Genomic DNA, 26,614 nt, shown 5'->3' with positions numbered 1-26,614 from the left:
AAAGCAATGCAGCTTTTTTTTCAGAAATAAACATGTGCTGAGATTGTAACAGATAAGGGAGAACGGTGTTTTTCTTTCTCCCTAAATTCCTTGCCAAAGAGGTGCCTGGGTGGTAGTATCATTATTTGTTCTGCCTCCCATCTTAATTCTGGGATGGATGTTTGCACTTCTTTGTGCACTACTGTTTCAGAAACTGATTCTGCCTTCCTAATTTGTAATCTTCATGCCTCCAGCCCAGTATGCTTCAGCACATCCCGAGCTATTGAGCTGGCCAAACAACATCTGGGAAATATGTATGCTTAGAGAGTTTCCTGTATAAATAACTTTATCAAAGAAAGTCAATAATAAACAAAAAAAAAAATAAGAGAACAAATTTTTAGAGTATAATAGATATAGTCCATCTAGGTACTTAATCATATTTTCCTGCATTCCTCAGAAGCTAATTTAGTTGTTACACAGAGAAAGTATTGAAACACAGAATGTAGCTTACATCTATTGGAAATAAAACTATTTTTTTAAAAAGAACTATTAGACATAAGACACAAAGGATCAGTAACCTTCTCATTAACCTCTCAAAATGGGATCCATTCCAAGCTAGGCTTGAAAATGTTCTCCCTCTAAAAACTACTATGCAGTCTTACCACTTAATTGTTATCCTTATCAAAGATTGACCCATATTAACATTTAGCTTGAGATTATTAGCATATTTATAAAAATAAAAAAGAAAAAAGTGACCAACAATTTTCATGTTGCTGCCCTTTAGAGTATAGAAAAATAATGCAGCAAGTATACTTAGAAAAAAAAAATTGTTTAAAATCATGTTTCAAACATTCACTGTTTCATGCTTGTGGACTGCCGACTGAACAAGAACTACTTTCAGACATAAGACATTTAGTTCCACTGTGCTTTTCTTTCTTGATGTAAACAACATTAAGCTAGTTAACACAGACCACTGGATGGGGGCAGAGGTCACAGTATAATCTCTCCATTTCAGTACACTAAGATTAATGAGGTCAACAAAATACACTTTTCTGGTTCTTCCATGTGATAGCATTTTTCTGACGACATCATGGAAGCCATTCTAATATTGTGATATATGAATTACTTTTCAAAAGATCAGAACTTGGGATGTGCTGAACGTGTTGGCAAAATGTCAAGTGTTTCTGAGCCTATGGAACGTGTGCCAGCTCATGAGTAATGGAAGCATTTTAGCTCCTGACCTGACAATTGCCTACAAAGACTTATATGCTCTGAGCACTGCCCCCATGAAAGGGATCTCTCCTCCCCCTTTTCCTCCCTTTCCCTGTCAACAAGGACCCACCAACAAACTGGAAAACCAAACTCTGAACAGTAACACAGAACCACAGATTTGGCAAACTTCCCAAACCACTCTGAGAATAAGAAAAGGATAAATTACCATCAAAGTTAATGCATGTGGGAGGTATACTTTGATCTGCAACATTAGTAGAAACAAAGAGTAGACAATGTAGAAAAAAGCAGAAGTGATGTAATCCGGAATATCAACACCAAATGCTAACAATTGTTCCACAACAGAAATGGCTATGGAAAATCACGTGGGGTCAAGTCAAGCAGAGAACTAAACTTCACCACTAAATTGCCTGATGGTGTTCCTATTAAGCAGAACTGCCCTCCCCATTATGCAGCACTTACTGCAATTAAGTATAGTTTGGCATAAATTAGTTCTCTGGGAAATGACCCAATCATCAGGTTTCATCAATTAAGCCTTTCTTATATAAACCGAGTGTACCGTGTTTAGAAGGCAATGCGAGTGCAATGTTCTTTGCACTGAACACAAGCCTTGAAGACATCCAGATATTCTTGCTAAATCTCACATTTATTGTTTTCATTCTCCTTGGTTTAACAAATACATCAACTTTGTTGTTTTGCTTCATTCAAGCAGTAGAAAGGAGTTGTCTCTCACCTACTAAAACTCTGGTGTAATAACCACTACAGCACTGATGTTTTGGTTGCACAGCATGTATCTGCCCACCACAGCAAACCCCTGGTGAATTAAGAATAAATGGAATGTACTTGTCCTCACAGCATTGGAAGCCAGGTTTATTGTCGTGCAGAATCCCATTACAACATACCTAGAAGTAGTAAAAAAAAAAAAAAAAAAAAGAAAGAAAGAAAGAAAGAAAATCAGTAAGGCAATATCTGTTAAACAGAATATAATGTGTTGTCTGGGAAAAACAAGGTATATGAAAACATGTATCCTAGTGCAGACACTAATATGACTGCAGTCAAATAAAATGTAACTTGGCTAAAATTCTGCGCCCTCCAGCATTATCAGACTTCAATAAACTATTGTGTATCTGTCAAAATGCTGCTATTCTGTGGCCTTCAACCATACTGCACTTTAATAAAATAGTCCATTAATATGAATCATCTTCATATGCCTTCGAGGCTGAGTCTCTCATTGTTGAGTAGATTGCAATACTATAAACAATACAAATAAATTAGTGGATTTAGTCTACTGTCACCTGACCCTTTGTTGTTCTTCCCAATTCTTGGGTTTTGGGATTTTTTTTCATTTATGATGAAACCCTTACAATTGAAAAACAGCATTTCCCTTGGGTTTTCTTTCACATAAAAATAAGTGGAATTTTCGTCTTATAGCACATGAACACTTACTTATGACCACAATTCTTCAGACAATGTGATCTCAAGAGAATAGTATTTCTATCAGGATTTCTTTTTTTTCCAAATAAAATTTTTATGGAAATGAATTTTGAAAAGGCTTTTTAACTGTGGGCTTCTTTCTAGGCGCTGTTGAGAAAATTATATGCTTGAACAATCAAATCATTATTCTACACTTACTCTTGTGTCAAGGGAGTGGCACATTGAATACCCAGCAAACATACAGCACAGTCAGTAGAATAACCACAGAAATGGTAAACTTGGAACCTACAGTCAGTGCAGCTTGTATCAGCTTCTTCCAGCTAGACATGAAATAGACTTGTCAGGAGAGCAGAAATGTTAGAGCAGAGTTCCTCCTTGGTTTTCTTATGAAATGGCCCTCTTCCACTACTGACTTCTACCATGTCCTAAATCAGGTTAGCTTAGCAACAAAGAAAGGAAGTGTTCCTCTGATCTTCTGTTTACCTTTACTTTAACTGTTACCTGAGAAAAAACTTTTAAAATGTATATGAATAGAGTCAGGGCATCTATTTTGTATTATAATGTCACTAAAAATATGTGCATACAAAAATATTGTTTTTCTGATGTTGTAAACTCTCTTTGACTTCAGAAGGATGATGCTTTGTTTTGTTTACTTTTCAATGGCCTTTATTCCATCACCCTTGGGTGTATTAATTTAGGTTCTGAAGTTACAATTTACAATGCATAAACAACGGGTAACCCACAATTAATATGAGGTAGGACATAGGAGGTTCCTGTTTCCTCATTATGTTTTAAGGTTTTATAACCTTATATGCTTTGAATTGTGGCACTGTTTCCTGCTTTTCCATAGGACTTTCCCATTCATCATCTGTTTTAGATTACCAACGTAGCTGAATTTTGTCATTTTCTATTCAGGAATTTTACATCCCTGTAGGCCCTATTACATTATTTTGTTGTCCACTTTGTCACTGGTAATATAACCCAATCTATGAATTTAATTAACCTACTGTTCTTTCTTCCAGATCATTAGCTAAGATGTCAAATAAAGCTCTGCTTTAGAACTCTTCACTGATTCCTAGCTTTTGGATATTTTGCAATGACTGGCATGCACTCCAGGCTGAGTTTTTCTTCATTTACAATTGGCTCCAAAGAAACCTAAAAGTTTACTTGGTCTCTCTGTATTTCCAAGTGAGGTAAAAGCATTCTTAAAAACACAAACTCAAGTCCTATTGGGCCACTTAGCTCAGAACAGGTGATCTTGCAACAGTTCTTGATATTTGTAAAAATGCCCTCTGTCTTGTCCTTTTTACTGCAACCTGAGCTTGAGACACCACTCAGAAATTCTGTACCTGCCTTCATGAAAGGAGATCAAGCACATGTTCCTCAAGCATTCTTGGTCCCAGTTTGTGCCCCTTGGGATTGTCTGGTGTCTCCCTCTGTGATCTGCCTGGCCCAATACCACCACTTCTTTTCATGAATTTCATTTGTCACCTCATTTTTCATGCCTTTTAGTGATGGCCACCACCCAAATTTCACCTGAACACAGTCTTTCCACCTTTCAGATTAAGAAAGATGCACATCTTTGGCTTTATCCAGGGTCAAATGCTTGAGCAGCCATTTTACTTTCCATGAGATGCTTCCAGTTTTAAGAAATGCCACGTGCCTTGTGAATCCTCTGTAAAAAGGGCTGTTCTGCATATTTCATACCAACACTGTGAGGGCCATTTTACTACTAACTCTACAGCATTCAGTTTGAAATACTGTTTGTAAGATTGCACTATTATTGGTGTCTCTCCTTTTCCTCAATTCCTGCACAAAATCCTCAGCTGTACATCCAGATGTGTTACAGTAGTTTCAGCAGCTTTTTCTCTTGTTAAAAATTACGTAAGATCCTCAGTATTTCTCAGCAACCTATGGACAGTCTCCAAAGAGGGGCCCAGTCAGTTCTAAAACACATTCAGACTCTCATCTGGCATTACCAACTGATACAGTTGGTGCTATTATTATGTAGTTTCGTAACATCCTCTGCAGCCAGCTGTAAATTGTTAAAGAACATTTTTTTGGCAGCCCTCTAGAGATAGTTTCTATTTGCATCGATATTCAGCCCAAGGATTCTGCATTATCAATCCATAAAAAACCCCCAAACCATTCAAGTAATGCTAAAATGGCGTCATAGAAAAAGAAGAGCAGACGGATTGAAAGTTACAGTGGCAAAAGGTTATTATGAGCTCATCCTCACATCTAAATGATGACAGTCCCAACTGGGTGGTGTTATCCTACACATGGAAGCAGAGGCCCTGGAGTGAACAAATATGGTGCCACCAGCATTTTAGGCAGGTTGGAGATCTCACCCTTGTGAAGAGGGTTGAATGCTCAACATACACTTGGCAACCAGAGGATCTTTACTATCTATGGAGATGGTACAAGATGTTCATCCTTTGCTGTCATGGGAACCCTTAAAAATATCAGTAACCTCACAAAGTAACTCACAAATCAATCCTGTTGTTCTCTTCCCACCCAAGCACTCAGAGGGACTGTGGTGCAGGAGCACAGGGACTGGGAAGGGTTGGCACAAAGAAAGGCTTATTATGTTGCCTCAGAAGGGCCCAGTCAGCCATGACACTAGCACAGAGTACTAGATATCAAATCTGGCAGGCAGGATTACACAATATTGTAACAATTTTTAAAAATACTCCAAACTTATCTAAGCAACCCTCTTTTAATTATAATCGTGTCATCCCTGATCCCTCTGCTTGCTGAAGACTTTGCTGAAGGATATTATCTGGCCTTATGGACACATGCCAGTTGAGCTAAGACTGATTTACTCAAATAAACAGATGTGCTAGGCAGCCATGTTTATCCTTCATGTCAAACGCTTGCTGCCAGAGCCACTTTGTGAAATAGCAATTCACAAAACACTCTCAGGAATTCCTATTAGCTACAGGAGTTCATTAAAAATTTCTGCCTGTGGAGCAAACACCAGAGTAATGATTGACCCATCATGTTCTCATGTGAGAGGGAATATTTTAAATTAGCAAGGCTCATTCTTTTTTTACTTAAATTATCTCTGAATCTACACAGACACCCTTTTTAGTTAAGTATACTTACTTATAAATTTCTTTTCTCAAACAGTTGTTCTCTTTTGGTAATTGATACAGGCTTAGATCTAAACTCCATGAGCAGAAATTATCGTTATTCTGTTACAAATCACTGTGCATTATCTTCTTAAAATGACTTTCATTTCCTGTCTTTCAGGTGTGTTACAACAAGAAGTGTAATATTTTTAAAGGTTCTCTAAGCCTGAAAGAACTTGAAAAGAATTTGCACAATATTGCTAACATTAATAGTAAATTTTGCATAAATATTGATGGGATACCCTTCACCACTGTCAAGATGTGTTACATCTCACTACTGACAGCTTTTGAGGCTGGCTATCAAGCCACTGTTTTACTCCTCCTGTCTTTAAAAAAAATAGAGTCCTGCTGGTGTTTTTAATAAATAGCACATTAATTGCAATGAGTAAAGGGGTAAACCTGTACTCCTACTAATGCCAGTTATATTTGATTAGTTCATTAACTGCAGATTTATACAGCTTGTTGCACCTGAAAATAAAAAGCACTGAAGCTGTATTAACACCTTCAGCCAGGACAACTTTAACCATTGATGTTCAGACTCACGATGCAAAGTGAGCAGAAATTGTTAGCCTTTATGCCACTCCTTTAATTACATTTTTACTGTACCTATCTCATTGTTTTCAGAGCTCACCTCAGGATGTCAGTAAAAACAGATGCCCAGTTTGGTAGCTCCATGGATAATACAGGAATGCCTTTCCTATTGATGCTGAGATTATGCTACCTGATGGGTGAAACTTGGGCACACTCCCTTGTTAATTGAAGTAGCTCTGCAAACCTCATGGTCATAAGACTTTACATGTTACGGGTAGAGTTATGGATCACATCTTACTGAAAACAGCTACAGAAAGACTGACAATTTTGGCAACTTGGGAATAATCAAGTAGCACCGTTTGTCACTGTAAAAGTTCCACAGGACATAGGGGCCCTCCTGGCAGCAGAGAAAATTCAACATCAGATTGTAATCTCAGTTCTTCTGCAAAAATACACACACAAAAATATTTCTAAATTCTTTCTCTGCTCAAGGAATAAAACCATGCAAGTCTGATTAAACACTAGGGTAAGGATACTAGGAACGACAATGTGTTAGCTTTAGTTTAAATCATAAAGAATTCTAACATTGAAGCAGAAAACTGGATAACAACTGGAAAGAAGAAGTAGGGATCTGATGCAAAGATCATTTAGGAATGATGGAAGCAATGTTTGGTCTTCACTGGGCTTAGTATCAGTCCTGCATGTGCCCATGAATGTGCATGTACACATGTCCCTTGCAATGAAAAGGTCACTTGCCCTTTTAGAGATTCCCCAGACGGCTCAGAGCGAGTTGGTTTATTTGCAGAGCACAGTCCCAAGCAGAGGCTCTAACCTGGATCCCAAATGCAGAACACACACAGCAGTGCAGCCTGGTAGCCAGGCTGGTTCCCACTGCCTTTCTTACAGAGCTGCAACACTTGGCAGGACCCAGCTCAGCCAGTGCTGGATGAAAAGTCCTCACATCCCACTCTGCTGCACACTGACAATACACCCTGGTATTTCTCTTACTGGAGTAGATTATATTTTGGTGATCTCTTATGTAGCTGAATCATAACAAATCCCTCTTTTTCTGCAGTGCCTTACAATAACAAGCTGATGATCCCAAATGTAATCCATAAATCCATAAGGAAAGATTAATAAATAACCAAAGACATATATCAAAATAATTTTATACAAAAGGCCTGGTTTTCCTCTCACTTTATGCTCATGAATTCAAGAAAATTGTAAGAGGGAAATTAGATGCAGATTTTGTCTTGTAAACAAGGTGCAATAAGTGACTCAAACACAGGTGAGAACTCTACAACCCATTTGTCCATTTATATACAACTGCCTGCTTTTGCTGACCAGTCTATCATCAAAACACTTCTATTTTTGGAAGTTCTGGATCTGAACATTACTAAAGCTGCTCAGCATTTCATTCTCAGTAGCATCTCTTCACATTTGGCTGTATAATCAATGCATGGTGAATAGCTCACGTTGGATGGGACTTTGAGCAACCTGTTCAGGGGGTTGGAATGAGATGGTCTTTAAAGTCCCTTCCAACCCAAACCATTCTATGGCTCTATGAAGTGCAGCTGGAACTGGGATAAGAGGCTTTTGGAGCAAGTGTACACTGGTCAGTGTTGCCTTTCACTTCTGTCCAGCAGACTGCCAAACACCAGCATGAAGCCTGACAGTGAGGTCTATAAAAATGTGAGAGAGGGTTGCCACTGTCTGATGTTGTCCCTGTCACAGACTCCAGTTTAAAAGGAACAAAAGGCACCAAGAGCCCTGTAGACGTCTCTTCCAGACATTTTGGATGGCTAGTGTGGGTACATGTAACAAACTAGACAAAGCACTGGGAAGGGAATTTTAATCAATTCTCCCACAAAAATTACCCCCATGCCATTTTATGTATGAGTGCTTCAGTTTCCTGTGGACTTTCCATCATTTATTATGTATCCATTACTTAACAAATAACACCCACTTCTAACCACAGTCTTGGAGAGTACAGAGGCCATTAGAACAACGTAATGCAAAATTAATTAGAAAAAATTAGAAAGCCAGGAAGCTATAAAAATAAATGAATACTCTCCAAGCTCAAAGTTACCATAAATGTATGAAGACTGAAAAAATAAAAATGAAGAGGAAAACTTCTAAAACTAATTTAATACAAATTTAATTCATACACATGTCAAGATGTAGTCTACCCTGCCAGAAACCTGAAATAAATAATTTTACCTTTTAGAAAAAAGGACTGCCCATAATTCTCTCGCAAGATTTCATAAATACTTGTATTTAATACAGTATTGCTTTCAAGGGAATTCAAAAGCTAAAGCTGTGTTGGCTGGAATAATTTATATTTTGATTTGAACCCCTCAAATAACTCACTCCCTTAATTACTGTCTTGTCTGACAGGGAATCTTGTGAATACATATTGTTTGCTTTAGTCACAGAACATGTGATGATGTCTTTGACAAATAGAGACACTATTTCATGACATTAAATCTTACTTTCAAACTAAGAGTTTTCTACCTCATTTGTCAATAAAAACCATTACAGACTCCTGCTATGCTATTGATCCTACTCCTAAACAGGAACTCATATGAAGATTAACCTGAAAATAGCCATAATTTAAAAATGCCTCTAACAAATCATGATAGTTCCCATTCAGAGTTGCTCATCATTGTCATGTCACAGTCACCCACTTGTAGCTGAATCTAAATAGATTTTCTTCCCTGAAGAATCTGGTCATTAAGCATTTAGCCAAGGAATAATTTAAGAGGGGGGAAAAAAACCCCAGCAAGTCATGTTAATAACCACCATTTGCCATGCAGGATTTGAGGAATGATTCTTCACACAGAGAGAATCTTTATAGATTTGCTATCATTACTCAAATTCTGCACACACCTAGAAATTTCCTGTGGCCTTTCAATGGTAAAGTGCAATGACTTTATGCTGAAGGAGCCATATGAACTACCACATGTTTACAGGGATTGCTCTGTCTCAGGTACAGAATCCAGCACCTTCCCTTGTTTAACTTGGCAAGGTTGGTGGTTGCCCATCTCTTAATTTGCTGAGGTCTCTCTGCAGGGCCTCTCTGCCTTTGAATGAGTCAACAGCTCCTCCCAATTTGGTGTCAATTGTCCCAAGTAGGATGCAAAAATAAATACTGAGATCTGTGTGCATCCACTATGTAATTTGTCACAATGGGACTGTGTCAATGGACACTCCTCAAACTTCATTATCCATGGTTTGTGGGATTTACTTGGGAGTACCTATATAGCCTGAATTCCTGGGATGAACATCTGCACTATACATACATATGAAGCAAAGCTTTCCGAAGGAAAGAAACTTCAGAAGTTTGATGTTGTGAAGTGAGGTGGTCCTTGTAGTGGTTGGGAATATTAAGTCCCCATCCAGATCTGCAACATATTTGAAGGGTTTTCAAAACACAGGCTCTAGCTTAGCTTCCTGTGCAAGGAATTTAATTCAAATGTGTTAAAATTACTTCTACCCTTAACCAGCATGTTATAAATGAAACCAATTTGGAGAATCACTTCAACACTGCACCAAACCAAAGTGTTAATGAACACATTCACAAATGCTTACCAGTTCATTTCCCCTAAAAGGAAAAATAAGGTCAACAAACAATGACTTTAAATAACAGAATCACTTGTCATCACACACAGCTATCCTTGTATGAGTTCAACATCCATAGCTGATTTTAAAGAGTTTCAAGATATCTATCAGAGCCTTGATTTTAAAGTATCAAAACAAGCAGAACTCTCCACTTCCTTTTCTCTGATAACTAGAGGTTTGGTTTACACATCTCTTCCTAAAAATATTATTTTTCACTATATACGTAACTTAAGAACATAGAAGTACCTCCGACTCTGGATGATAACAGACTTCTCCACAGATATTTTCATCCTTTTTACATTCTAATGAGATGCACATTCTATTACTTTTGCTGCTCCTTGGAGATTTTGATGGCGTACACTTCTGCCACGCTTTACGTAGGAGTTCATATCCCAGGATAATGCCATTTGGCTGTCCTGGCGATGCCCAGTTGATTTGAAGAGATCTGCAATAAGAAAATCAACATCTGTTCAACTTTTGGATGTATTTATGCCTGTAGAGCTACTTACATTAAATGATTGGCATATGATAGTTCCTTTTTTAACTAGTTCACATGGAGTGAAACATTTTGAAGTTTCTAAAATGTTCTTCTGAACAACAAATTCTACAGTTGTTTTAATAATCAAAGGTCTAAAAGTTTTTAGAAAGTGTCAATATGTGCTAATATTCCATGAAAATGAATCAGACACACAATCAAAGTCCCTAAATGCTGCTGTTTAAATTACATCTCATTCCCATTTCGGGAAACTTATGTGCAATAAACTATCTAGGATTTTAGTCTTTTCATTTCATAACTCGTTTCCCTCTGTGCCTTTGCCAGTTCAGCTTACTCAAATTGTGCTCAGCCATGACTTAGAACAGGCTTGTCTTAATCTTGCCTTTTCCTTGCTTAAAAAAAAAAAAAAAAAAAAAAAAAAAAGTTGCTTTGAGATGTGTTCTTCAGTGTAGAATTAAAACTCATTACAGCATCAGTAAGCACTAATTCCCTTCTGGACTTAAATATTTTCATTGATATATAATTAAAAGTAAAAAATGGAAGTATTTATCACGACTAAGACTCAAGACTTCTGACTGAGTGCAAAAGTCATTTACTCTGAAGCAGCCTGCAAAGACTGTAAAACAAAATCCTGTAGCTGATTTCAGGTTTGATATCAGACCATCATCAGTTTAAGGAAGAAAATATCTTAAGGGATATTAAATCATGCTCAGCTGTAGCATGCCTATCACCACTAAAAACGTGTAGATATTTCCTCAAAAAACTCACTTAACACTACAATAAATTTTAAAAAAAGGGACATTAGAAACAAAAATACAAATTTTCAACTGATATTTCAAATGAATACCTAATTTCTTGTATAATCACTGTGGAGTCTTGCATAAGACATAAATTCCTTTCACTGTGACTCTTTGGATAGAGAGAAGAAGATCCCAAAGCTACATGTAGATCAATAGGAGGACTGACAACACGGCATAGTTAGGCTCCAAGTACCTCTTTTTAATCTCCATGTCCCAGTTACACAGACACTGTCAGAATGCCAGTGACATCAGAAATTAGCATTAATTTAAAGTGAAAATGCTACAGTGAAACAGCAGCTGCTGAGATAAACTTTGACATCTTAACAGAATAAAAATAAGTGAACAATCATTTCACTTCCTTGAGGTATAAACAGAGGAATACACACTGCAATAAGCCTTTACAGACCAGGAATTAATGTCACCTATGAGAGAATAAATTCATGGGTGGCTTGTAGAGTTGCCATTATCATTCCAAGGTCTTCATCTGAATCACAGATTTAATTCCATATTCCATCCGTTGCTATTTTGTGTTCTCTACCTATTCTACCACAGAATACAAGTATGTACGAATATACACACAAATGCACACATCCATATTTAAATAATGTTATACTTAAAAGCAGAAAAGCAGGAAAATACATTGTAAAAACTTCAGGAAAAAATGGTAAAAAGAAAAGGAAAAGAAGGGCAGTACTTCAACCTTTATAAATTACATTGTAACTCTCTCCTGGTCTTTGCACAGAATAGATCACAGGAGCAAAGAAAGCATTCCCAGTCATATTTTTGAATGATTTGCTTTCTGCAAGTTTCATTCAGATTCTCATGAGTATATTTTCAGAATATTGTGCAGTTTTTCAAGTCATATTTCTCTCTAATATAATTGAAAATTAGGCCTAAGAATTAACACAATGATTTAAACACTTTGCCTTTTCTGCAGAGCTCAGTATGCATTTCCTTTCTTTAGTAAGCAATCACTTTACTATTATTTGATAGATACACATTTGGGATGGACATAGCCTGATATAAAGAAAAACTGCAGCTGAACAAGGAAATAGTGTAGAATGGGAATTCACTGACCAGTGCCAATGAGGTAAAGCTCATAGACAAGCAGACTCTCACAATTTTATGGGTGTTTCAGTTATGTCTACACCTTCTGATGCTTGCCACCCATGGCAAATTGTAGCAACACAGCAAGAGCAGTGCATAGCTCAGTTTTAAAAAGAACAGCAGGGTTTTCATGGTACTGCAGAGGCTTTTTGACATCCCCCATCTGAAGCTGAGCTGAAAATCTTCTTGAGCAGGTGCAGATTTAATAGGACACGATGGGCTGCAGGCAGCTGTGTCATGTGTGGTGCATGTGATACAGCTGCAGGAACACAGGGACAGAGCCTGCCTGTCCTCTCCTTGCATCCAGTCACTCCCTGGGAGATACACTGGAGCTGTGTCTATCTTGGGAAGTGCTCACAGCCTGACCTGCAGAAGCAGACTCACAAATGGTAGGCAAAAAATGTGCAGCACCTCACAGGTGGGGTATAATCATTGTCTGCCATTTATGATAGTTCCTATCCTGGATGAGTCCCACCACTGTCACTGAGGTGAAAATACTGAAGCAGGTGAGGCAGCCTAGTCAGGTTCACAGAAAACATCTGCTTCAGACCACAAGTCCATGAAAGCACTTTCAGGAGATAAAGAAAAATTTCAAAGTGATCCATGAAGGTGTATCGGCTTTTGTGAAGGAGAGCAAAGTGAAATCATTTGGCTCAAGAATTTTTGACATTTCCAGATAGATTTTTTTTTTTAAATAACAGTATTTTTAAATCTTGATAATGCTTCAGATATATAAAAAAGATTTTGAAAATAAACTTCTGGGGTTTGCCTGCTTCATCACCAGCTCCAAGTGCCCATAAGGCAGAAAAGAACTCCTGATTTATTTTTTTTTTCTCAATACAGTAGCAAATGTTTAACAATGAAAATTAAAGATATATCAAGGCTTCACTTCAGAATCTTGATAATGAATGGTCCATTAGTCTCATCACATGCAAGAGTTAAATTCAAAAAAATCAAAGACTCAATGACTTTACTTTTTAGGAGCTGGAAGTAAAAAAAAAAAAAAAAAATCACAAGATTCACCTGACAGTCTTAAGATAGGGAGTGCTGCTATTATTAATGACTAGTGGACAAAATACTTCCCTCATCAGGAGATCACACATACTGAGCAGCTGCTGTAGCACTATTGCACAGGAGGTAAGGACCTGCTGCATGGTGGATGCAGGGCTGCCATAATTAGAGAAGGCAGTGTGACACAGCCCAGACAGTCTGATAAATGGCATCATGCCTCTGCTGTTGCTACAAACTTCTTGGAGAAACCTTTCAGTGCTTCGTGCTTCCCATGACTAGAGTAGGGAGAGCAATGAGGTGTCTTCTGGCTCTCTGACCATTTTCCCAGTATGGAAAATCAAGCTCCCTGGTCTTTAGTTCCCAGTATTTCCTTGCTGAAATCTGCACTATATTTTCTCATCTTCCATTTGTCCAGCATTGAGACCAATTTAAAGGCTTTTTAACATAGCACAGAAGTTTGACACTTTCATATTTGATCTCCTTTAGGACTCATGAGCAAATACCATAATCCCAATAATTTATTGTTATGTTTTATCCATTTTGTTCTAAAATCTTTTTTGATAGCATGTTAATTTGAAATAATTCCTCCTCCTCATTCACCTGCAAACAGCAACAGATATAGAAACCTTCCAAAGTCCTATGATACTGAACACCAAGCCAAAGAGTTCACCCAACTTTTCTCCCATGGCCTTATCTTCTTTGAGCTTTCCATTACACCCTAACCAGGGTTTCTGGTTCCCCCATGATGCTAAGAGCCCTCTCTTCATGAACACATGAAGGATTTTCCCTAGACTGCCTAGATTAGGCCATTATCTTTTCTGAGTCATCGACCTTTGAATTAAGCACACAGAATTGCTGCATAACAAGGAAAAAGAGAAAGAAGAGTGTTTTAAAATGGAATGAACTATTTTTCAACACATCATGAGTATTAAATCCACTAACCAAACTTTCAGTCAGTATCCACATGCATTCAGTACTCAGAGAACTTTCTAAACTGGGCAATAAGATGCTATACTTGTCTATAGAGTCAAATCCTGAGATCCTAATTAAAAACAAAACAAACCAAAAGCATACCTTATTTCAGTGGCATTTGCTTCTACCTAAACATGGTCAATGCAACCTCTTCCCCAAAAAAACCTAAATGTAGGCAAGAAATACAACAAAGCAAAACCTGATTTAGGACTTCAGGACTGGGTCCCACACTGTTTTCTATTTGAAGTTTGGCATTATAAAATAATTATATCAGGACTGTGACCTTTTGTGCCAAGTTTCAGCCTGAAGCTGAATTATTAAGTGTAAGGGGTGAGAAAGTAAGGTATTTATAGTGGCTCTGGTGGTATAACCTTCAGTAGAACACAGTGGATGGAGCTGCTATCAGAAAGACTTCTAAGTTGGTGGGTGAAATTATAATTACTGTCATGTAGCACCTTGAGGCAAATTTTAAAACAATTATTTGTGAATGCTACAAAGACATTATCCTACAGCATTCTCATCAATAATACAGCCCCCCAAACTGATTCAGAAGAGGCGAAAACGCCATGATTCCAATTAAAGACAAAAAAATGCACAGGCTTTATTATATCTCAGGTATCCCATGAGCCTATACTCTAGAAATGCCTTTTCTCTCTCTCTGACAACAGGTATGTATTAAAATGTCCTCTTGTCCACACAAACTGGTGGTTTTGGTTTTTTTCCCAAGTTTTTTCTTTTATGGTGGATAAATAAGCAAAATTCATATTCAGCTCAGCACCTGCCAAGGCTGTCAGCTGTAGTGTTTGTCATATTTCAATCAAAGCTGAAGCCAGCCAGTCATTTTTATACTGCACAATCCCTACATACTCGAGGACCAGAATTAATGAATTAGCTATTGATTAAATTCCACTCTAGCAAATCCACCGTGGCAAATAAATGAACTACCCGGGGCACATGTAGGCCACGGCCAGACATGTCCGGGCAATCGATCAGTAGTTAGTATTCTTTTGGGATATAAGAACAGCTGATGATAATATGACATGTAGGGAAAGGCAGTGCAGAAACAGAGTCTGTTTCTGGCTGAGCAGATTATAAAGTAGGAAGGCATTTTTGATCCTTTTGCATTCATGTGTTATGACATATTTAGTCTATATATAATAGCAGAAACATGCATAAGTGTTTGCAGTACAGACAAGTACAGACAATACGGACAAAGGCATACATAAGTTAAAGCCAAGGGCAAAAGATGAGATCCTGAATTGAGTTCTTATCATCAAACAAGCTTTGACTATATCTATATGTGTGACAGAAAAATAGCAAGCTTAATTTCACCCTTACACAGAGCCAAATGCTCAATTCAAGCAAAATATACAAATAACAAACAGGAAGCCAAAGTCCTTAAGAGACTGGAGAAGCAACTCCATTCTGTTGGCCATTTCTGAAAGCTCAGATGTTAGATACTCGGTATTTTCAAAAGATTTTTTTTTTCCTTTGATGAAAGAAATGCTGCTAATGAGCATATTCCACCAGAAGTGGAAAAATCACAGGAACAATAACACAAACACAGGAGGTTAACTGCTTTAGTGTTGGTGTAATTCTGAAAAATGTGCTCACAAGTTGAGTTTTACTGTCTTTGGAAGATATTAACTCCCAAAGAATCACTGTATAGGTTACTATTTGGCTGCTTCCAAGGACTGCAAATTTGGTGCTCCCTTTACATTAAGAAGTTTGCCCATGCCTGTGGATGTAGTGGACAGGCAGATTGCAAACAGTGGTTCAAGGAGACATAGATATGCACGCCTGTTCAGATAGCTTACTAATTCTTACTGCTGTGATAGGTGACTTTTTTTTTTTTACCCAGAATTATTCTAAGTTTCCATTATCAGCATCGCATTGCTCCCTGAACATTAATCTTCCTCTTCTTAACTGACAGCAGAATGTGATAATTTTCATTCCACTACACTTCTTCTCTTAACTATTTCCACTTATGCCTTATTTATTATCACAGCACAGAGATACCCAAATGGGTATGTACAATCAACCATGGGTGAGATTTCTTTGATTGATCTTTTGGCAAAAAACTCCAAGACCAAAGATAACAACCACTAAAAACGTTTTCAAAGCGTATACTGAATTCTTTCATGCACCTTATTCAATTTTGAGAAGACAACTTTATATTCTGGTCCCCATTCTGGCTACAAATCTCCCTGATACATGAAAGCCACCTATAGCACAGTACCTTGAGCCAATTACGTGAATAATGGGTGCTGACAGCTGCTTTGGCTCATCTTCCACAGTGGTGATCTGGGTCCCATTGCTCCTCACGCAGGCATACACAGTGCAGGCTTCAATCTGATGGAGAGGAACACGAAGTTCACATACTCAGCTGCAGAAATTTTTCAGCTCTGTTACTTGTTTAGATTTTCTCTTTACCCAAAATATAATTCTTTTCTATTTAACAGATTCCATACAGCCAGGAAAATACTGCAGCTTTGAGATAAGTATATCTACCAGAGATATACTGCACTGTATCACATTTTCCCACACCATTTTCAAAAGAAGGGTACATGCAGAACTCTGGCACTAATTGCTGTTTTCTACTAAATTATCACCAAAAGAGTTGCAGTGAACTTGTTTTTCTGCAGGTACATGTAGACCCCAGTACACAATACTGAAAAAAATGTACTTTAATTTGAGGCCTTGAGTAAGGTTTCTCTTCCTACTTATATTCTGATATGAAAATAATTTTTCCTTAGTGTTTTCTATTCCTTCATGTCTATTCTGTAAATTAAAAATGAGAAATGCAAATAGAAATCATACAATTTTTAATGAAAAAATGTCACAGAAATAAATACTTCAATTCTTGGGATTAAACTAAGAGGAAAAGTGAAGAATCTTAACATCGTTTCTGTATTGCCAACAGGGAAGTTACTGCAAATAAAAAAAACCCATGAAAATGAAAAATAATGCCTTAAGATTACCAGTGAGATGCACATGCATCTAAGACAATATTGTTTCCAGGAAAAGAAGAACAAGAATCAAAAGGGGAAAAAAATAAAGGCATCTTATTTTGGTTTTACCTATCAATTTGATGCAAATATAAATACTAGAACAGCAGAAGAGAAGAATAATTAACATCTCAAGCAACAGAAGGTGGCCATGGTAAATTAATATAGAGAGTCTATAAGTGAGGCAGTACACTGAATTTGCATTGTTATTGAGAAAAGATAAATGTGTTTCCAAGTGGCATTCAGAAAGTCATATGTGTATTCATGGATGGAGGTTTGCTGCTTCAGAGGGGCTGGAACATGGAAATCTGCTACAGTGTGCCTGCCTGTGATGCTTATTTATAGCATGGAGTAACTGGTTGCAAATTTTCAGAATGAAGTATATATGGTACTACTAAGTTTGTCTCATATATAATAATGTAAACCAAGCTTTCATGAAATAGACAGGAACAGTTACAATTAAGTGTCAAAATCCATTTCTTGAAGAGATTAATACGAAGTCAGGATAGAAGATTTCTTTTTTTATTCTTTTTATTATTATGTTTCTGCCCACAGTATTTTGCCTTTCACTAGATATGAGACTGGAGAGGCAAAAGAGAGAAAGGGAAAAGCAAAGAAAAAATGTTGCACATATTAAGACAATAGAAAGTACTGCAATGATTTCAGAGATCAGCTCTGCTGCCTCCTCAAAAGGATAAGGAAAAACAATTGATAATAGGGTGCCAAAAGCAACATCATTATTTCACTGTACAGATACATCATGCATGCCTGATGTTTCTTAAACAATTGCAATTTTCTTTTAATGAGTAGGAGTAGAATCTTTGCCTCTTTGTAATATATGTAGGGTCTTTGCTAATGCTGAAGCATAGAGCATTTGGGGGAAAGTAAATGGAGTTTTGACACTTTGAAAAAAGAGATAATGGAAATTTGTGATGAAAAGTGTACACTAACCAAAAAATGCTAAAAATAAATATATTCCTTTTATGGATATGCACACAAGCATCAGTGCAAACACACGTCCATGTGCGTAAAGAAATTTCCAAAACAATATTCTTCATGGAAATCCAAGTAGAAGCAAATAAGTAAAATTAAAGTATGGCACACAACCCAGAAAATATATTCTAACCTGTATATCATACACGGTGAAGGGAGACAAATCTGCCAAAAGAAAGGATCCCGGCTCGCTCATTCCCGTCTTGTACTGCTGGTTATTTACATAGACAGAGTACCCTGTGACAACACCATTCGGGTTTGAAGGCGATGTCCAGATGACACGTACAGCTGTACTGTTGATGATGACAACCTCTGGAGGGAACATGCCCTCAGGCTCTAGAAATAAAGGAAGAAACTGAATAAACTCCAGCTGTCTCTGCAAAAGCACTTGTTTAACCAAATGCAGATTAGTATTTAGGTTTAGCAAAGGGTTCACTGCTTATCTGCTTTCCTCTGATGAAGTTATCACAGTCTGTAGTCTTCTGTAAATTGGCTTATTATACTCTCAGTTAGAAATCATGAGAGCTGATGGTAAAATGCTTTATACCAGCAGCACAATGTCAATCATTGGTAGTATGTGGCCAGTGAGATATGATGATAAATTACTCACCCATCTGCACTGCCAACATGTAAATATTATTTTTATGTCTCCCAATCCTAATTCTTCAAAAATAGAAAAAAAAAAAAAATAGAGCATTTTGCTTTTAAAGCAAAACCTGAGAACAAAATACCTTATGTCTGATGGAACGTGACATTATCAGCCTTATAGATGAAGCAATATGCAATATTGCCATTATGTAAATGGTTTCAAATGTTGATTAGTATAGGTAATGATGAAGTCTAACATTTATTTAAAAAAAAAAAAGAAAAAAACCCAACACTTTCTTTAGCGTTAAATTACATAATTATCTAAGCATGTCAGAAATAACCATGCAAAGGCCTATTTTTATCATAAGAACCCATCTTTACCAGTTGAAAAATTGCCCTTACCGTCAATTCTATTTTATAAACAAAAGGTGCTGACCTTTGGCATGAGAAAGGAAATGGAATCCTCCCTTAAAGTGCTTTGCTAATGACCTGGAACACTTGCTTCTGAGGTAATGATATTATAATGTTTATAATGAGACTTTATAAAGCAAAAAGATTAGAAAGACCATTCCAAACACATTTCAGATGCACAATTTTTTTTTATTATTATTTTATCCTCAACCTCCACCCCCAGCTCTGCACTTGCCCACTGGCAGAGAAATAACTCATAAAGAATTTTCTTAGAGGCTGAACTTGCACCCAGAGTTTCTAGCAACTCAGGAAGGGCCCTGTGTACAACTGTCATCTCAAAAGCACGTCGCTTCAAAGAGCAAATCTTTTAAAAAACCCATTAATTGTTTCTAAATTCCACCATTTATTGATATGAACTCAGTCCCAAACTTAGTGCACCCAGACAGGAATATGCAGGAGAAGATGAGAACAAACTGGGTTAATATCTGCTATTAGAGCTTTTGCTTCTGTCTCAGTGGGACCGTTTATTGATCTACCACACAGTGACAACCAGCACTTAAGCATTTTAATGTTTTAGACCTTTTTCCTTTTATACCGGAAATTTTATAATGGAAGGATGACTGATCTCAACCCTAAAAAAAATCAATCAATTTCATTCTCAGATTTTAAGCCTGCATTCACTGCTAACCAACCTCCATCTGAGGTAGTCACATGCACAACTTCACTGTCGATGCTGTGGACTCCATTAAAAACTTGAGAAAATATCTCATACTCTGTGTTGGGCTGCAAATCATCTATGACTACAGAGTTTACATCAGCCTGGATCCTCAGAGATCTTCTCTCATCAGTAGAATTCAAGAAGAGGGTGTAGTAAACAACATCTCCTTGCAAATCCTGCAGTGCTAGAAAAAGAAAGGAAAAGCATTGGGACATCGACTGGGAAATTTTCAGTCAGCAAACTTCTTATCAACAACATGAATTGTGAAGAGTAAACCTAATTTTATGCAGACCCTCTTATTAAAAAAGAAAAAAAGGAAAGATTCCAACAAGTGCCTCCAATTTCACTCTTTTATGGAGTGATGCAGACTACTCTCCCTAATTTGTCAAAATCATTGATGGCTCATCATCCTATCTGACACTGGAGAAAGCTTTATTTCTCTAGGCATCCCTATGAAGACCATGGAATATACAAATTAATAGGTAAAACCCACTGCAAGCAGTGATGTGCAGGCCTTTTTGCTCCTTCCCTTCAAACAACACTTCCCAGAGCCCACTCCAATCCTGTGTTTTTCCTCTAACCATGAATAAAGGACCTATGCCTATGCCATAAATTCCAGTGACATTCAGCTTTACCCAGATGGCATTTTGGCCATTGACAGTACAGTGAGAAGCTATGTGTTGTTTCAAAACAAGCATGAGCACATCATCTACATGTAAAGCTGTCATACACTCAGAAGCATTATGCATACAGAGCAAAACCCCCAAATCCTCACATTTCTTTCTAAAATATATTTTACCCAGCACTAACTTCCCCAGAGAAAGGCAGAAAAAACAGCACAATTTTCTGGCTACCCACGGAAGGATATTCACTGATCTGAGCTGATGGATAAGCACAGATTCCAGGCAAGTCTTCTCCATTTTAGTGACTCAGATGTCATCTGTTATCTTATCTGTCCTTTGTCATACAGTTTAAGTTCAAGTCTAACTAAATGCAAGTGCTTTTCCACAAGGCATTGAGATGTAAAGTATAATTATGATGAAAACTGTAAGTACTAACACAAAAATCTTGAAATGACACACCGTACTACTGAACAGGACTCAGCTCACTGGGACAGAGCACTGATAAAAGCCAAAAGCATATTTTCAGACTTACTATATAGGTTTGTCATGGAAACTCTTAATCAAGAATGATACACTATTTTTAAGTGGTACTGATACAAGGCCTAAATCCTTAGAAGACAGATAGTTTCAGTAGGGAAAGACAGCAAGGCAACTCATATTGAGGGCTCCTAAGTTCCCAAAGAAAACAAAAAACTAATTTGAAAACTAATATTATGAAAAAGAATGAAACACTGATATACAAAATAGTTAATGTGCTTACTTGCAACATAAGAAGTAATAAAATATTATAAGGTTTTCAAATAATGAATGGCCATGTCTTGGCATTTAATTCCCACATTCACAAACATACATGGAGGAAATTTCTAGGACACGAATGAAAATAAAACCAGATTGCATTACCTACATCTAGAAGGTCAGGGGTTTAGATTACTAAGGTAATGAAACTTCAGTGAGCTGCTTCAGATCTATTACATTTGTCAGTTTTTATAAGCATGCTTACTTCAGGCATGCAATTATAAAATAAAGAGACTACATTTGTTGCAATTCAGCACCCAGTCCTTACAATATAATTTGCATTTAAGTCATGAAGAAATTCCCCACTGCTGTATTAACAAACCAACTAGAGAAATTGGCTAAATTCATTTTAAGGAGCAGAGCACAAAGAAAGAAAAAGGGAATCTTCTCATCGTGAAGGAATCTAGATTCAAATTTTTATACAAAGGGTGGAAATACACCACAAAGACAACAGGATTTTGTGTAGTATTGCTTCATACATGTCTCATGAGTTTGCATTAACTATTCCTTCATTTTCACTGTTCTCATTGTGCAGAAAGAGCATATAGTAAATATGAACATGACAGAGCAAAATGTGCATGTATTTTTCCCTATTTCTTTCCTTTCAAGGACATTCAGGTACATTATAAATCAAGGCAAGGACTGTGTTTCCTCTGAGAGCAAGGCAGGCCATGGTAAGTGATGGCAGGTTAACATCTAGTTACTGGAATAAATACTAAGCACACTTACTTGGTTTTGACCATTCCACTTCCACGGCAGTGTGATTAACAGCACGTGCAACGAGGACACTTCCTTTCTCTGGTAATCCTGCCAATGTAGAAGCTATCACTTCTTCACTTGATGTATATCCTACCTCATTGTGCACTATGAGCTTGTACTCGTATGTTGTGTACCTAAGACATTTTAAAAATAATTAAATGGAATGAAAAATAGAAAATATTTGCTATAAACCTTCTGCCTGTGCCAAAGTTTTGTTGTTTCTTCCCCCCCCCCGCACAAAAATTAATCTGTATGGTATGCACCAATGAAAACTTCACAAGAGGCATCTATTTTGTGGAAATTATTCAGCACAATTAACATGGTAACAAAAATAAAACACATTATTTCACTTCTTCATAGTTGTAGCTTCCGAGGTGTTGAGAGATTATAGCTCAATTCAATCTGTAATTACAGCGGTGGCAACCTGCCAAAATTTGGATCAGAATTTAATCAAATGAGGCTTTTTTCCTCTTTTGGGAAACCCATTGATTTTAACTTGCAGAGTCTCATTTTTAAAAGGGATTCACCACACAGTCAGGAGTCTTCTACTACAAAAACATCCCAAAAAGCCACCTAGCAGTTCAAACTCATTTAATAAAGTAATTTTCCTCGTAACTGTGCATATTCCAATTACACAGATTTATTAAAAACTACACGTGTGTTTAGTAAACCAAGTGACTGTAGCGTCATCATTTCTGCCCTATAGCAAAAGGCATATTAATGCACTTTAACTGGGATTTCATAATTTCAAATTTAATTATGAAAAGCCTCACACAAAACTGCACAGGCAGAAACTCAGGATTATCTTGTACAAATTTTCACTGAAATGGGATAAATGTCTACAGATACAATAAAGAAGCGTACAATAATTGCCTAATATTTAGAGATTTTAGTACAAAAAATACTCACAGTGTAGATTTACTTTAGTTTTTATATTTATTTTAGATGCTTTACTGTAATACTCTGATTTTTAAAAGAGCTAGGCTTTAGCAGTCCCACTGAGAAGAAAGCAAATTAATGGGAACTCACTAGCTCCAACTCTATGCAATGACGAACAGGGAAAATATACAAAACACATCTTATTTCTCTCTCTGCATCTTCTGTCACTTGAAAAGATTTAAGTTTTCCTTGGACATTGTAGCAAACAATACGATAGAAAAAGAAAGGACTCTAGTCTTGCAATTTACTGATGAGTATTTGTGATTAATTTTTTATCCATATTTTCAACAATGAAAATAAAATTAGTTTGTCCTAGGCTATTAGAAATCAAGAAGCCATCTGACAAGATCAGTAATTCTGGAACATGCTTAAAGTATGACAAATAAAAATAAATGCTGATAATATGAATTTTCTTTTGCGGAAAAATAAGGCTTGAGTGCTTGAGCCTCTCCGCAGCACCTCCTCTCCAGCCACAAACTCATCCTGAGCTGTTAATAGCAAAAACATAGCTGCAGGTTGCAGAACCTTCACCAAGAGAAGTGTTCAGGTGTGTCCAAGGGCTAGGCACACCTTTTTGGCCATAGCTCATTCAACCCAAAATGTCACGTTGCCTAATGACCAGTCACTGAGACTCTGGCTGAATGTATTGCCGCCTCTGAATTGCTGACGTAACTGCAACACACACTAAGACATGTACAGCACTAAAGTATGCAAAGCTAAAACCAAAGGTAAGTCTATGAAGACTTTCAAGTGTGGCTGAGAGAGAAATGGACACTTGGGCAGGATTGGTACAAGAACAGCTCTGTGAGCAGTTATTGCAACCGATGGAAATGAGCAGTGACTTTCAGCAAGTGGGCAGAAGCAAGCAAGAGTCAGTAGCCCTCAGCTTGCTTTGGTCTGTCTCTGACAGGAGCACGGGTCACCTTCCCCTGATTCCCATTGTGTTCAGGAGGGATGCTCACACAATTTTTACAGAAGTAGAAGGAAAGTACAGATATTTCAGGGTCAGTGATTTACATGGAGTTCTCATAAGGCACGCCAGCACACAGAACACACACACCCTGAAACCATCCATGAGGGTTTTCCTGAGACTTTACCTACAAAAACCCGATGCCGAATCCATGTTGAATCTTCCATTACAATTTCTTATTTTGTGTGTTTTGTCTTAAGGAGCAATAGCCTTGACTTCAAGATGCAGAAACTAAGGTTGATCAAGAGTAGATGTCTTGCTCTACCCCACAGCAGGTTTGTTACATACTGAGGAAAAGAGCACACACTCCATTCCCCCACTCTAAACACCCTGCACTTAATGGTGATGAAGCTAACACAACACAAAATCAGGTAAAAATCAGGTAAAAAAACATTGCTAAGAACAATTTTCAGATGTTTCCCTCACACATGCATTCTGCCTGTGCTATAACTTTGACAACACTCAAATCTACAACATCTGTACACATAAATCTAAATGGTTTGATTGCATGAACATATTGATGCTAAAATTTCATGAGATTTTTATTTTCATTTGTTTTTCAAAGCAAAACAATGTATGAGTCGAGAATGACACACTAATAATAAATCCCTGCATATTAGAATGATTAACACCAAAGATGATGACAAAAAATATTTCATTACATAATTAATATGTTCACTACATAAAGACACAAGAAATACTTTGAACTATTAAACATACACTATACAAAATGCCAGCACTTGTTTTTATAGTTTTTGTAATCTCACCTGCTAAGACCCTTATCTTCATAAAACCACTGAGTTCCTGAGTAAATATTGTGCCACAGATTTAAATCTTCAGGGGGATTTGACGCAAGTGGTTGCTGGATTTTACGTCTCAGGAGCTCATATCTAACACAAAAGACAAGCAGAACACCAGGATTATCTCAACTAATGTTATTACACAAAAAAAAAAAAAAAGAACCCAACCAGGTTTTTTTAAAGCCACACATTATTTTGTTTTTACAGCTGTAAACTTCCTGAGATAAAGATTTTTTAATGTTTTGTGATTTAAAACATTCAATTATTTTTTAAAAAAAGAAACAACTTTGAAAATGTAAAATGAAGCATTTCCACTTGAAAAAAAAAATAACCTAGTTTATTCAATGATTTATGGATTTTAAACTTCGTGGTTATCAAGAACAAGTCCGAATAGCCCATAACGGTGGCTTAGGCAGACTTGCATGATAAGCACAGGTTGCTCCAGAACATGAAATTATTATGTCTCTTTCTTGCAAATGTACTGAAACAAAGAGCACTGCCATTATTATTTTACTGTTAGTAGTAGCTTAAGTGTGCCTTTATACTTAATGTGTTTGCAAATAACCACGGTGTAAATTACAGGAGATAACAGGCACAGAATGAGTTAACTGTTCCAGCCATCTGTAGACCTTAGCAAGGCACCTTTGTGTTTGGGAAGAAATTCATGATGTGAGCTTGAAAGACCAAACTATTTCATCCTGGTTTTAATTGGTATCTGAAGCAGTATTCCTGTCTCTGTTCCAAACAGCAGGTCAGCCAAAGCCCATCTTTCATCAGGTCAGCCATGAGACTGCCTCATTTGGAAAACATGCTTTCCACTCAGGCTGCATCACACACTCTCCATCATCTTTTATACAATACCTTTATGGAATTTAACAAAAATTAGATCACTTAGTGCCTACACAGACTAAAGGGAATAATATTGTAGTTTGCATTTCCTAATCATTCTAGGGATTACAAAGGAAACTACACTCTAAAGAAAACAAAATTAGATATATTTGTTCAAAATCTTTAGGATTATTACTCTTTATTACATTACACAGGACTGTTTAATTTATTCTTTCAATAATTGCTTCAGTTTGATACCCCAGCAAATTAGGGTCATATGCATATATAGTCACTTAAATACATAACTTGATTCTCTTAAGTGCTGAGCTGCTCTGTTTCATCTTGTCCCTGCCTCTCATTCTGGAAAGGTGCTTACTGCTAAATTCCAGACAAAAGTATGTGGATACCCAGGCAGATTTTAAACACTTTCATTTTAAATGCACATTGGTGAAAATGTTTCCATGTTTAATTGTTCTGCAGAATACCTTGGCGTGGGTCTCCACTGTTCTAATTATCGTGCTGACTAAGGGCTTTGTGTGTAATTTGACACTTCTTAAAGTCAAGATCATCTCCAGTCTGATAAGGACATGTTGGACAATACCATCCCAGATTGAGACTTTGAATGACGAGGTATTTAACAGGTACTGCACACAGTGATTTAGTGTTGCCTCAAAACCAGAAATCAGCTGAGGTGCTCTTATGAGAGATCTGACTCTTCCTGTGCTCTGTAGCAGCTAGGGAGTACATGCATAACTTCCAGCAACTTTTGCCCTTGAGTTTAGGGAATAATCCTCAACAGGTACAAGCAAGCATTGTGCCACGTAGTGATGCCAAACTAAATTGCTGCAGAAGTTCGGATTATAACTT

General features: G+C 37.1%; 1 protein-coding gene across 8 annotated transcripts in view; it reads right to left on the bottom strand.

Annotated features, from left to right (window-relative positions):
* The window catches only part of USH2A (usherin), a 368,811-nt gene that overhangs the window by 87,491 nt on the left and 254,706 nt on the right, over nucleotides 1-26,614 (bottom strand). For all 8 annotated transcript variants that reach the window (XR_015802194.1, XM_088161172.1, XM_088161173.1 and 5 more), the window contains exons 43-49: nucleotides 24,887-25,009; nucleotides 22,181-22,344; nucleotides 20,008-20,217; nucleotides 18,450-18,652; nucleotides 16,555-16,667; nucleotides 10,176-10,374; nucleotides 1,943-2,111 (exon numbers count right to left, since the gene is read on the bottom strand). Coding sequence is in view for 7 of the 8 variants with exons in the window: in XM_088161172.1 (XP_088017298.1) it covers nucleotides 1,943-2,111; nucleotides 10,176-10,374; nucleotides 16,555-16,667; nucleotides 18,450-18,652; nucleotides 20,008-20,217; nucleotides 22,181-22,344; nucleotides 24,887-25,009 (1,181 nt within the window). In the remaining variant the exon portion in view is untranslated. The remainder of the gene's footprint in view (nucleotides 1-1,942; nucleotides 2,112-10,175; nucleotides 10,375-16,554; nucleotides 16,668-18,449; nucleotides 18,653-20,007; nucleotides 20,218-22,180; nucleotides 22,345-24,886; nucleotides 25,010-26,614) is intronic.

This window comes from Sturnus vulgaris, chromosome 3 (assembly GCF_052056855.1).
Source record: "Sturnus vulgaris isolate bStuVul1 chromosome 3, bStuVul1.hap1, whole genome shotgun sequence".
NCBI lineage: Eukaryota > Metazoa > Chordata > Aves > Passeriformes > Sturnidae > Sturnus > Sturnus vulgaris.
The sequence above is the reverse complement of the archived record's forward strand: the minus strand, read 5'-3'. Positions and strand labels throughout refer to the sequence as shown.